Below are 15,021 nucleotides of genomic sequence, written 5' to 3'. Positions count from 1 at the left end.
CCACAGCAGTGTTTTCCATCATTTCATCCTGATAAAGAGTTCTTCTCTAGGTTGCCAAAATTCAAAAGGTATCAGCACACTAATTCTAGTGAAGACAAGTCCAGTTTCTGGAAGAAAAATGTGGATTTCTTATGCAATCACAGGAGAGTGAAATTCTACACTTGATCTTAGCCAAAAGGCCGAGAAGCAATAGAAGTGTGAAATTCTAAATCAAGCTTTCACATACTTAGGATCTCGCCGCTTGTACATTTGTCTATTTACCTGAATCATTTTGCTTTTTGTACTTCTTAATCAATATTTATAAAAATGATTCACCTCTGTCTTTAATGATTCTTCTCCTTGGCACTCTATTTACTTAATGAATTCCCCCAGGGTCAACAAAAAGACACAGATAAAATAAGTCCAGTTCCATTTGTATGTCAGACATAGAGAAGAACATTCCATATGTTTCTCAAAACAGCGTTTACAGGAAAATATAGCAGTCCATTAACTTGAGGAAAATATTACTTAGGTTTTATAGATTATAATCTCAGAATTACAAAATATTGGTTTTAAATGTTTACATGAATAGAAAGAAAAATGATGGGATAAATAAGTGTTTTGTAGTATATGAAAAGAGGCAAATGGGAAAGCACTAGTCAACCAACGTGTAACTGAATTGAATGTGGAGTTTGAGAGAGAGATGAAAAGCAAGAATGAGTTGAATTATAATAAAACGTTGTCAGCATTTTATAGTATCAGGAATGAAAGATACTGTGATTCAAAGAGAATTATAATTCCTGAAAAGAACCATGAAAAAGTTAAATCAACACACTTGTTTTGAGAGCACAGTAGAAACCAAATATTTCGCTAACTCAATTTACCAGCTCTGAAATTGTGTAAATGGTTAAGCAAATCAGTTATGAAAATTTGAGACTAGGTCATCAAGAAGAATCAGGAAGTAAGTAAATTTTTTATTCTTCAATATAATATGGAATCTTCATTTTAGTTAAATGTATTAAAATCATGTTTGCATATATGTTTGTGGATTTACAACCATTATAATATTAAAAATTAAATAATTGCTAGGGCACCTGGATTGCTCAGTGAGTTAAAGCCTCTGCCTTTGGCTCAGGTCATGTTCTCAGGATCCCAGTATTAAGCCCCGTATCGGGCTCTCTGCTTGGCGGAGAGCCTGCTTCCCCCTCTCTCTGCCTGCCTCTCTGCCTACTTGTGATCTCTGTCTGTCACACAAATGAATAAAATCTTTAAAAAAAATTAAATACTTGCTTACTACTAAGAGACTATTAATGAAATCCTAAAGCAGAAACAGAAGTAAGTATTGGATTGTTCATTTTTTCTAATTTAAAAATGTACTCTGTCACAAAAACGAGATTATTTTTAAAACTGGAAAGAATATCTGCTTCCCAGTTGATTTATTTTGACCATCCACTTGTTCATTTTCCATAACGGTATTGTAAAAAAAAAAAAAAAAAAGGATTATGCATTGAATGATTTCAAATACTCTAGACAACTAGTTTACTAATAGAAGTTTACCTTCTTATCCTTCTGACTTTTTATCAATAAAGAAAAGAAAAAAGAAAAAAAGATATGAGTGTGATAGCATCAACCAAACCCTTAAGAAAATAATTTATGAGATAATGCCAACAAAACATTCCCATGGATAAACATGCACATTCTACAGTAAGATGATTACTATGGTGACTAATTGTGTAACCTTCTAAAAGTTCCCTAAACAATGTAGGTCTCCAAATATAAAATGTGGAGGTGGGCCTAAGTAACCCGTGTGAGATTTCAAACCCTATATTTAGATTATCCAAATGCAAACCAGTTTTTATAATATTGAGGAAAAGAAAAATGTCAATTAGAGTATTTTCATGTTTTTTTTTAAAAAAGGAGCTAAATATTTTCAAGAATAATTAGATTCTTAATATTTAAAAAAAAATTAGAAAATACCTTCTGCTTAAATGTTAGTATAAGATTTTTTTATCCATGGCCCCTGACAGAGCATTTTCAACAAAAAGAAATCAGTATTTAACTTCAAATAATATATTACTTGAATGTGAAGTCCAGTAAAAATTGGAGAGTTGCTGAAGGAAAGCATTTGTTTTTGGGTTTCATAGATTATTCATCACTGTGGATATTTTTAAGATTCTGTACTCTAACCTCAATCTTGTTTTAAATTTTTATGTCCTACAGGGGAACATACAGTTTCTGCTCTAAAGTGGGGAAGAAAGGATCAACAATGAAAAACCACACAGTACCCACAGAATTCATTCTTCTAGGGCTATCAGATGACCCAGAGCTTCAGATTATGATTTTTCTCTTAATTATCACATATATATTAAGCGTCACTGGTAATTTGACCATCATCACTCTCACCTTGGTTGACTCCCATCTACAGACTCCCATGTATTTCTTCCTCAGGAACTTCTCTGTATTAGAAATATCCTTTACAACTGTCTGTATTCCTAGATTTCTGGGCACAATTATCACCAGAGACAAGACAATCTCATACAATAATTGTACAGCTCAGCTGTTTTTCTTCATCTTCATGGGTATAACTGAATTTTACCTTTTAACTGCCATGTCCTATGACCGCTATGTTGCCATCTGTAAACCCTTGCATTATACAACCATCATGAACAAAAGAGTCTGCATTTTACTTGTCTTTTGTGCTTGGTTGACAGCATTTTTAAATATCTTCCCACTAGTTATTCTTTTTCTCCAGTTAGATTACTGTGGTTCCAATGTCATTGATCACTTTGCTTGTGATTATTTTCCCCTCTTGCAATTATCTTGCTCAGACACATGGCTCTTAGAAGTGATCGGTTTTTACTCGGCCATAGTGATTCTGCTTTTCACTTTGGCACTAATAATTTTGTCCTACATGTTCATCATTAGAACAATTCTGAAACTACCCTCTGCCAGTCAGAGAAAAAAGGCATTTTCTACATGTTCCTCACACATGATTGTCATTTCCATCTCTTATGGAAGCTGCATATTCATGTATGCCAACCCTTCTGCAAAAGAAAAGGCATCATTGATCAAAGGAGTGGCTATTCTGAATACTTCTGTCGCTCCTATGATGAATCCATTTATATATACCCTCAGGAACCAGCAAGTAAAGCAAGCCTTTAAGGATACTATCCAAAAGGTTATGATTTTCTCTAGTAAATGAAAGTGTAAGGAGCATTAAAAGGATGACGTTCTTGTAAATACTATTATTCACACTTTCTCGAAACTCCCTTTCCTCTACTAGAGTTATGTATTATCCCTTTTCACTCCCATATTAAAGTTCCTAATCATTGAACTCAATACATTTGATGAACTGAATATTGTTTCAGAATTTTCTGTAAATTCAAGTTTTTTTCAATGCAATAAAACATCTAGGTTAATGATTATGATTCTGAATGATAATAGTTTACCTTTGAAGAGACATTGGGCATTTAGTTTGATGGAAAGAGTATCAGGATTGATGTGGATTTCTGAACTTTTCATTCTTACCCAGTAATAGATAGTGTTATTAGAAAACTTTGATTCTCTTTGTCATTTCCATGAAATCAAGTAAACACAATCACCAGAGGACTGGGAATAAAATATAAATATCTACTTTAAAATATTAAAAGATTAGAGACTCATACGTACTAAAAAATATTTACACTGTTTATCATAATTAAGATGCTAATGAGGAGGCAGAGAAAGGAGATAGAAGGGGGTAGAAGATAACAGAAAAATTTTCAGCAATTCCTACCTTCTAGAGCTATTGATTTCTTTGTATTGACTCATTTAATCCTGCCAACAACTTTATGGGGTGCTATTCATTACTAATCTCTTTTAGTCAGAAGTATTTTTCCTTAGGCAGATCAAATGCCTCCAAAAATTAAAAAAATAGGTGAAGAACAGACAATGTAAAAATATACCAGATGTATAAAATGGATGAAACTATGATAAACCATTGGAAGTTCACCTTTTTGGAGAACCGAGCTTTATTTGTGGCATCTAAAACTGACTTTAGGGTTTTGGGAAGTACGGAAGAGAAATAACATCTACTGATAATATTCTACATGCTCTACTCTGTATTAAGCAAATCACATGCAGTATTTATATTACAAAACTTCTTAGAAAGTGAACATTATTGCTTCTGATTTATAGGTGAATGAACATGATGAAATTGAGGTAGAAAGTTCAATGTACAGAGACTGCAGCTTTCAGAACTGTCATTTCAGTCACTTTCCTTTCACCTCAAAACCCAGACTAGTTGGGTTACTTTCATCTTCACCCTGACTTTCACTTGTAATAAATTATGAATAAAAGCTCATGTTCAATATTAGGATTGTTAAAGAACTTTGTAATGTTTAATGAGCTCATTCAGGCTTTTCTTACTTATGGCAAGCTTTGGGGATTCAGTGATGAGAAGGAGGATTCTTGCTCTAACTTATCTGATTCTAGTGAGGGAGAGAAACTACATGAAATTAAAATTTAATTTGATCAATGCAGTAACTTAAGCATGAGAAGCCTATTGGTCAGGTAATGATATCATTGTCAAAGAAAATGTCAGTTTTCCTGCCTTAGCACAATTAGTGTCAGTTTCACTATAATTGCTAATGGTTGATTTTTTTTTCACCCTAAAGTCACATGCATAACAAAAACCTTGTCTGCTTTGGGTGTTATCTCAATTTTCACCTTTATTTTATTTCTTGGTCATTATCACATATGTTTAAAAAAATGTCACACTATTTCCTCAGTAAGAATTAAAATAAATATATATATTTATTATTTATTTGACAGAAAGCAACACAGTGAGAGAGGGAACACAAGCAGGGGGAGTGGAAGAGGAAGAAGCAGGCTTCCCGCCAAGCAGGGAGCCTAATGTGGGGCTCAATCCCAGGACCCTAGAAACATGATCTGAGTTGAAGGCAGACACTTAACTACGGAGCCAACCATGTGTCCCAGTAAGAATGGTTTTTGAGAATAGGATTATGATAGTCTCCAAGACTCTCCAGCATGCCTCCCTTTATTCTCAAACTAAATTGTCGATCCTACATTCATCTTACATTCCATTTAACGTGCTACCAAACCATATCTATTACTGTCTCAGATCTATATTGAAGGATTTTATATCAAAGACCACAGTCAAGATTTCTAAGACTTTTTCAAGCATTTATCAATGTACATTAGGAAACACTGAGATATATTTGACAAATTAAGTCCATGCACAAACTATATAAACTAAGAGAAAAACCATTAACAATATTTAATACCTATTATGTGTATATTAACAGCTTATTATTAACAGCAGATTAAGAAACTCAAATATATAATTTCTTTTTCCTTCTTTTTTTCTTATCTATTGTAATTTTTTTCCAATTTATTTATTTTCAGAAAAACATTATTCATTATTTTTTCACCACACCCAGTGCTCCATGCAAGCTGTGCCCTCTATAATACCCACCACCTGGTACCCCCAACCTCCCACCCCCCCGTCACTTCAAACCCCTCAGATTGTTTTTCAGAGTCCATAGTCTCTCATGGTTCACCTCTCCTTCCTACCTATTGTAATTTTTAATGCTTTATAGGAACAAATTATCAAAAGGTTTTTTTCAGCTCTCCACATTCTGTGTCTTCTTTGCCTTTGCTGTTTGATTATATGAAAAAAATGCATTTTTTTCATATAATGCATTATTTGCTTCAGGGGTACAGGTCTGTGAATCATCAGTCTAACACAATTCACAGCACTCACCATAGCACATACCCTCCCCAATGTCCACCCCCCAGACACCCTACACCTCCCTCCCCACTCCCCAGCAATCCTCAGTTTGTTTCCTGAGATTAAGAGTCTCTTACAATTTCTTCCTAATTCTTATGGTGAAAATCATTCAGATGTTATTTCTGAAAAGACTTTCAAAGCAACTACATTGCAGGCATGCATTAGCCATTTGGATTATCAGAATGGACCATCACCACCTTATAAGATTTTGAGCAACAGATAAAAAGGTAGACATTTAGGTATGGAATTATTAATCTTTTATAAAAACATATACCCAGGGCCTTATGAATATAAAATATAGGACTGCTCACAGCATTTGCAATAATGCAGTAAGAATTCCAAGTAAAAGTAAAAAATATAATTAAATGGATATCCTGGGCAAAGAGAATAATGATTTCAAATGACAGTTGTTAAAGTGAATGAAGTGAATGGGAATAATGTAGATAGAAAGAGAAAACTGAAAGGAGTCATTACTTCTCTTTTATGCTTTCCATGAGAAGCTGATTTTATTGACTCAATTCATTATGCACAGAAAAAAATTATGCTATAAAACCAATACTAGTGTTCCTCATATGGATATTACATTTTTCTTTCTTTTTTTTTTTTTTTAATGTTAGCACTAGGGTTTATAGAGGTATGCCTTAGTACAGGTGCTAGGGCTTGTCCATGATGCTTTTGATATATAAAGCCCAGACCTCCTGTCAATTCTTCTTGAGCAACAACACCTGGAAGTTGACAGCTAAGTGGATGTTGCACACAAGCTCATCATCTGTCATCTTCATGTGGCCAACAGCCAAGCCCAGACATATCAACTTCTTCATCTGGAATTGGAATGTGAACTTTACTTCATTCATTTTGGGCCCCATGTTCTCTTTGTGGGTTGAGAATGGAAAGGAAATTGCCAGCTTTATTCAGGCCTAGACCCAAAACTTGTGGAATCTGCTTGATCAGAGATTCTGAAGCCAAAAAGGCATCACACTTCTTGGTCATATTCTTGACTAATTTTTTATTCCTGTTGAGTTTCTTCAGTGTCTCAGTGTCCATGTGGGGAATATCCACAATCATGGAGTCATCACAGTGCTGCTGGTCCCCCAAAACTTGGGGCAGGGAGTGGAATTGAGTCCAAATGTCCTAAGAAGCGTTTGTCCTTCTGTGGGTTGTAGTTCTTCAAGCTGATCTGCAGCTCCACAATCTTCAGAAACTTCCCACACCACCAGTACAGGGTGTCACTTGGAGACTTTGCTGCTCATGGTGACTCATGACATAATAACCAGATGAAAAGAGCAACATTATATGTTTTAAACTCTGTTTAACATTTTACCTACCCCCCACAAGATATTAACAATCCCTTTAAATGAATATGCTTTCGTCTCCTTTTAAAGAATAATACAGATATTCATAGGGAACAAATAATGTATATATGGCCAATAGGCATCTGAACACTGATTCAGATCAATGCTGTGCCCCCCAAAGAAGCCATTATACCAATTTCTGGGGGAGGTAAGAAATCTTGCAACATGAACATATACCAAAAAATCTTAGAATGTCAGAATAGGTTGCTAGTTTTTCCACGAAAGCCCTTCCTTCACATAAGTACTAAATAAGCTCATCTAAAATGCCAGGTTTGGCCTATGGAGATTTCTCCCCAAAATAACATATTTTAGGAAATTAAAAATTCAGAAGACAACTACTCTTTTGGAATTAAACTTAATCCCTAAATTTAGATGCAGAAAATTGCTTTCACTAAAGAAGCTTAGTATCCCAAACTCTTCCACTGGTAATCTCACATGTAACATATGTCTGTATGATAATATCATCTCTCATTGGCAAGAGTTTCTGTCATTTTTGGATTGAGCACTGAGTTATCCACAACAACAACCACAGCCATAAGCATAGAATATGGGATTAACAACTGATTCTCTCACTGATAGATAACAATTATAAGAACATATTATGAACAACTAAACACCAGCAAATTTGACAATCTGGAAGAATTGGATGCATTCCTAGAGATATATAAACTACCACAACTGAACCAGAAAAAAAAATAGAAAACCTGAACAGACCCAAAACCAGTAAAGAGGTTGAAGCAGTCACCAAAAATCTCCCAACAAACAAGAGTCCAGGGCCAGACATTTTCCCAGGCGAATTCTACCAAACATTTAAAGAAAAATTAATACTTATTCTCCTGAAATTGTTCCAAAAAAATATAAATGGAAGGAAAACTTTCAACTCATTTTATGAGGCCAGCATTACCTTGATCTCAAAACCAGACAAAGACCCCATCAAAAAGGAGAATTACAGACCAGTATCCCTGATGAATATGGATGTAAAAATTCTCACCAAAATACAAGCCAGTAGGATCCAACAGTACATGAAAAGGATTATTCACCACAAAGAAGTGGGATTTACTCCTAGGCTGCAAGGTTGGCTTAACACCTGCAAAACAATTAATGTGATACAATATATTAATAAAAGAAAGAACAAGAAACAAACGATACTCTCAATAGATGCAGAAAAAGCAAGTGGCATCCTTTCTTGATCAAAACTCTTCACAGTATAGGGTACATACATCAATATCATCAAAGCCATCTATGAAGAACCCATAAATAATATCATTCTCAAAGGGGAAAAACTGAGAGCTTTTCCCCTAAGGTCAGAAACATGGCAGGGATGTCCACTATAACCACTGTTATTCAACATTGTACTAGAAGTCCTAGCCTCAGCAATCAGACAACAAAAAGAAATAAAAAGTGTCCAATCTGCAAAGATGTCAAACCCTCACTCTTTGCAGATGATATGATACTTTATGTGGAAAACTCAAAAGACTCTACCCCAAAAATGCTAGAACTCATATGGGAATTCAGTAAAATGTTAGGATATAAAATCAATGCACAGAAATCAGGTGAATTTCTATATACCAACAACAAGACAGAAGAAAGAGAAATTAAGAAGTCAATTCCATTTACAATGGCATCCAAAGCCATAAGATGCCTAGGAATAATTCAACCAATGGGGCAAAAAACCCATAATCAGAAAACTCTAGAATATTCATGAAAGAAATTGAGGAAGACATAGCGAAATGGGAAAACATTCCATGCTCATGGATTGAAAGAACAAATATTGTGAAAAAGTCAATGCTGCCTAGAGCAATGAACACATTTAAAGCAATCCCTATGAAAATACCATCAATTATTTCAAAGAAATGGAACAAATAATCCTAAAACTTGTTTGGAACCACAAAAGTTCCCAAATAGCCAGAGGAATGTTGGAAAACAAAACCAGAGTTGGCAGCATCACAATTCTGGACTTCAAGCTCTATTAAAAAGATGTGATCATCATCTTTGTCTCATCATCTGTGTCTCTCTCTGCCAAATAAATAAATAAAATCTTTTAAAAAAGAAAGAAAGAAAGAAAGAAAAAGAGAGTAAGAAAAGAAAGAAAAAAAGAGAAAGAAAAAAAGAAAGAAAGAAGGAAAAGTCTCAAATTCACAGCCTAACCCAAACCTAAAGGAGAAAGAACAGCAAAGAAATCCTAAAACCAACAGGAGACGAGAAATAATAAAAATACGAGCAGAAATCAATGAAATAGAAACCAAAAGAACTGTAGAACAGATCAACGAAACTAGGAGCTGGTTCTTGAAAAGAATTAATGAAGTTAACAAACTCTTGGCCAGACTTCTCAAAAAGAGAGAGAACTCAAATAAATAAAATCATGAATGAAAGAGGAGAGATCACAACCAACACCAAAGAAATACAAACAATTATAAGAACATATTATGAACAACTAAATGCCAGCAAATTTGACAATCTGGAAGAACTGGATGCATACTGTGCCAGTATGGTACTGGAACAAAAACAAACACATTGATCAATGGAACAGAATAGAGAGAGAGCCCATAAATGAACCTTCCACTCTATGGTCAATTAATCTTTGACAAAGCAGAAAAGAATATCCAATGGAAAGAAGACAATCTCTTTAACAAATGATGTTGGGAAAATTTGAGAGACAGATGCAGAAGAATGAAACTGGACCATTTCTTTACCCCACACACAAAAATGGACTCAAAATGGATGAAAGACCTCAGTGTGAGACAGGACTCCATCAAAATCCTTGAGGAGAATACAGAAAGCAACCTTTTCAACTTCAACCACAACAACTTTTTCCTAGAAACATCACCAAAGGCAAGGGAGGCACGGGCAAAAGTTAACTCATGGAACTTCTTCAAGATAGAAAACTTTTGCATAACAAAGGAAACAGTCAACAAATCCAAAAGACAACTGACAGAATGGGAGAAGATATTTGCAAATGACATATCACATAGAAGGCTAGTATCCAAAATCTATAAAGAACTTATCAAACAACACCAAATAATAAATTTTAATCCAATCAAGAAATGGGCAGAAGATATGAAAATATATTTCTGCAAAGAACACACCCAAATGGCCAACAGACACATGAAAAAGTGCTCCACGTCACTCAGCATCAGGGAAATACAAATCAAAACCTCAAGGAGATATTACCTCACCCCAGTCAGAATGTCTAAAATTAACATGTTAGGAAACTACAGATGTTGGTGAGGATGCAAAGAAAGGGGAACCCTCCTACATGTTGGTGGGAATGCAAGTTGGTGCAGCCACTCTGGGAAAAAGTATGGAGGTTCCTCAAAAAGTTGAAAATAGAGCTATCCTACAACCCAGCAATGACATTACTGTGTATTTATCACAAAGATACAGAGGTAATGATCTGAAGGGGCACGTGCACCTGAGTGTTTACAGCAGCCATGTCTACAATAGCCAAACTATTCAAAAAGCCCAGATGTCCATCAACAGTTGAATGGATAAAGAAGAGATAATATATATATATAATGGAATATTATGCAAGTATAAAAAAATGAACTCTTGGGGCGCCTGGGTAGCTCAGTGGGTTAAGCCTCTGCCTTCGGCTCAGGTCATGATCTCGGGTCCTGGGATTGAGCCCTGCATTGGGCTCTCTGCTATTCGGAGAGCGTGCTTCCCCCTCTCTCTCTGCCTGCCTCTCTGACTACTTGTGATTTCTCTGTGTGTGTGTCAAATAAATAAAATCTTTTAACAAAAATGAACTCTTGCCATTTGCAATGATATGGATAGAACTAGAGGGTATTATGCTAAGTGAAATAAGTCAATCAGAGAAAGACCACTATCATATGATCTCACTGATATGAAAAATTTGAGAAACAAGACAATGGATCATAGGGGAAGGGAAAGATGAAACCAGAGAGGGAGGCAAACCATAAGAGACTCAATCTCAGAAAATGAACTGAGGGTTGGAGTGGAGGTGGGTGGGAGGGACGGGGCAGCTGTGTGATGGACATTGGAGAAGGTATGTCCTATGGTGAGTACTATGAATTGTGTAAGACTAATGAAACAGAGACATGTACCCCTAAAACAAATAATGCATTATATGTTAATTTAAAATTTTAAAAACATTAAAAGGAGCTCCTGGGTGGCTCAGTCATTAAGCATCTGACTTCTGCTCAGGTCATGATCCCAAGGTCCTGGGTTTGAGCCCCACATCAGACTCCCTGTTCAGTGGAAGCTTGCTTCTCCCTTTCCCACTCCCCCTGCTTGTATTTCCTCTCTTGCTATGTCTCTCTGCGTCAAACAAATAAAAACTTTAAAAATATATTAATTAAATAAAAATTTAAAAATTTAAATATCAATAAAACTGACAAACCTTTGGCCAGACTCATTAAAAAAAAAAAAAAGGACTAAAAATATCACAAATGAAAGAGGAGAAATAACTATCAACACCACAGAAATACAAAGAATTTTAAGAGAATATTATGAAAGAGTATATACCAACAAATTGGACAGCCTGGAAGAAATAAATAAATTCCTAGAAATATATAAATTATCAAAAGCCAAATAGGAAGATAACAGAAAACTTGAACAGACTGATAACCAGCAGAGAAATGAAATCAATAATCAATAACCTCCCAACAAACAAGAGTCCTGGTCCAGATGGCTTCCCAGGTGAACTCTACTAAACATTCAAAGAATAGTTAATACCTATACGTCTCAAACTAGTCCCAGAAATAGAAATTGAAGGAAAACTTCTAAATTCATTCTTTGAGGCCAGTATTACCCTTATACCAAAACCAGACAAAGATTCCATTAAGAAAGAGAACTATAGGCCAATATCCCTGGTGAAAATAGATATGAAAACTCTCAACAAAACACTAGTAAACTGAAAAACAGTTACTAATAGAATCATTCAACATAATCAAGTGGTATTTATTCTTGAGCTGCCAGGGTGGTTCAATATCCATAAATTGATCATTGTGATACAACATATTAATAAAAGAAAGGATAAGAACCATATGATCCTTTCAATAGATGCAGAAAAAGAATCTGACAAATACAACATCCATTCATATAAAAACTCTCAATAAAGTTGGGAGAGAGGAAGCAAACATCAACATACTAAAGGCCATATATGAAAACCCCAAATTATATATCATCCTCAATGGGGAAAAAACTGAGCATTTTTTCTCTGTGGCCAAAAACAAGAACCAGGATGTCCACTGTCACCACTGTTATTTAACATATTAACAGAAGTGATAACCTCAGCTATCAGACAACAAAGAGAGGTAAAAGACATCTAAATTGGTAAAGAAGTCAAACATTCACTATATGTAGATGATAGGATACTCTATATAGAAAACCCAAAAGACTCCAGCAAATAATTGCTAGAACTGACAAATGAATTCAGTAACATTGCAGGAATACAAAGCCAATGTACAGAAATCTGTTGCATTCGTATATATCAAAAAAAGTGGCAGAAAGAAAAATTGAGGAATCAATACCATTTACAATTACGCCAAAAACAAATTTAAGATACCTACATGAAAGAACTGTACTCTAATAACTATTGAACACTGATGAAAGTAAGTGAAAATAGCACAAGGAAATGGAATGCCTTTCAATGCTCATGGATTTGAAGAACAAATACTGTTAAACTATCTACAATACCTAAAGCAATCAATCCATTTAATACAACTCCTATCAAAATACCAACAACATTTTTCACAGAACTAGAATAAACAATCATAAAATTTGTATGGAATGACAAAAGACCCTGAATTGCCAAAGCAACCTTGAAAAAAAGAAGAGCTGGGGAACCGCAATGCTGACTTGGAAGTTATATTACAAAGCTGTAGTGATGAAAACAGTACAGCACAAAAACAGACAGATTAGTAGAACAGAATATAAAACCCCAAAATGAAACCACAGCATTATGATCAACAAATCTTTGACAAAACAGGAAAGAATATCCAATGAGAAAAAGACAGTCTCTTCAAAAATGGTGTTAGGAAAACTGGACAGCAACATGCAAAAGAATGAAACTGAACCTCTTTCTTACACCATAAACAAAAATTAAATTCCAAATGGATGAAGGACCTAAATGTGAGACAGCACATTTATGTTTAAAGCAGCATTATCAACAATAGCCAAATTATAGGAAGAGCCCAAATGTTCATTAATTGATGAGTGGGTAAAGAAAATATGGGGTGCATGTGAGTGTGTGTGTGTGTGTGTGTGTGTGTGTTGTTATAGTAAGTAAAATAAGTCAATCACAGACAGACAATACCTTATGATTTCACTCATATGTGGAATTTAAAAAACAAAACAAACAATCTTAGGAGGAAACAGAGTGGCAAACCAAGAAACAGACTCTTAACTATAGAGAACAAACTGGTGGTTACCAGGGGGAGGTGGGTGGAGGGAATGGGTGAAATAGGTGATGGGCATTAAGGAGGACATTTGTAACTTGCACCACATGTAGTATGTGGATATTGAGTCACTCAGTTGTACATCTGAAACTAGTATTGCATTATATGTTAACCAACTTGAATTTAGATAAAAAATTTTAAAAAGAAGCAAATATGAACATTTAAATCCTCAATTCCTTTACTATTCACGTACTCTTTCTTTCTGTTTTATTTCTCAACAGAAATTTTAGATTTCTCAACAGAAATTAGATTTTGCTTAAAATTTTGTTTTATTTCTCAACAGAAATTTTAGATTTCTCAACAGAAATTAGATTAGATTTTGCTTAAAGAAAATAAAAAGCAGCATCAGAAATAATACAATGATTACAGAGTTTATTCCCTTAGGCATCTCAGATGACCCACAGCTTTATCTTTTTATTTGTGGCTTATGTATTAAGTGTCACTGGAAACCTAACCATAATCATCCTCACCTTGATAGACTGTCATCTCAAGGCTCCTATATATTACTTCCTGCAGAATTTCTCCTTCTTAGAAATCACATTCACCAGTGTCTCTATCTCAAGATTTTTGGGGGAAATCACTACAAATATCAAGACCATTTCCTATAACAATTGTTTAACTCTATTTTTCTTCATCTTCATGGGTGTTTCTGAATTTTTTCTTCTCACTGCCATGTATTTTGATTGTTACATTGCCATCTGCAAATTTCTTCAGTACACCATCAAGAGCAAAAAAATCTGCACCCTGCTTGTCTTTAGGTCCTGGCTAGGAGGATTTCTTACTATTTTCCCACCACTCATATTCATCCTCCAACTAGATTTCTGTGCTTCTTGTGACTATTTCCACATCTTACAACTCTTGTGCTCAGATACATGGCTTTTAAATATGACTGGTTTTTACTTTGCTTTTGTCACTCTGCTCTTCATTTTGGCATTAGTGATTCTCTCCTACCTGTGCATCCTTAGCATGATACTGAGAATCCCATCTGCTAGTCAGAGGAAAAGGCTTTCTCCACGTGCTCCTCTAACCTGATTGTCATTTCCATCTCTTATGGGAGCTGTATGTTCATGTATGTCAAGCCTTCAGCAAGAGAAAGAGCATCACTAACCAAAAGAACACCTATTCTCAACACCTCAATTGCCACGCCCCATGTTGAATCCTTTTATTTATGTCCTGGTGAACCAGCAAGTAAAACAAGTTTACAAAAACTTACTTAACAGTGTTATTGAGAAAGAAATGAAAATATATATTAACATGAATGGATGTCATCATGAAGATTCAACAAAGAAAAATTAAAATCTCAACTTCTACAATATCCTCCCATATCCATCTCAGAGATACTTCCAAGGCTGAGCACTTTGTTGAAGCTTTCTTTAAACTGAAAGTAACCATGTTGTGTCTTTCCTTCAAACTGTTTGTAGGTTTCACTTTCTCATTGATTTAGAGTTCCAAATAGAAATCCCATGGCTATAAAATA

The 15,021-nt window shown here is 34.9% G+C and overlaps 1 protein-coding gene and 3 pseudogenes across 1 annotated transcript; 2 read left to right on the top strand and 2 right to left on the bottom strand.

Moving 5' to 3' along the window:
- Positions 1-34: 34 nt before the first annotated feature.
- LOC122892709 lies at positions 35-191 on the bottom strand (annotated as a pseudogene).
- Positions 192-2,245: 2,054 nt separating this feature from the next.
- Positions 2,246-3,181, top strand: LOC122891274 (olfactory receptor 6C3-like). Its single transcript, XM_044226818.1, has one exon. The coding sequence runs from the start codon at positions 2,246-2,248 to the stop codon at positions 3,179-3,181; it is 936 nt and encodes a 311-aa protein (XP_044082753.1).
- A 3,177-nt stretch (positions 3,182-6,358) lies between these two features.
- LOC122890998 lies at positions 6,359-14,030 on the bottom strand (annotated as a pseudogene).
- A 186-nt stretch (positions 14,031-14,216) lies between these two features.
- Positions 14,217-14,761, top strand: LOC122890997 (annotated as a pseudogene).
- The last annotated feature ends 260 nt before the right edge of the window (positions 14,762-15,021 follow it).

This window comes from Neovison vison, chromosome 12 (assembly GCF_020171115.1).
Source record: "Neovison vison isolate M4711 chromosome 12, ASM_NN_V1, whole genome shotgun sequence".
In the NCBI taxonomy this organism is placed as follows: Eukaryota; Metazoa; Chordata; class Mammalia; order Carnivora; family Mustelidae; genus Neogale; species Neogale vison.
This window is presented reverse-complemented; position numbering and strand designations above follow the sequence as displayed.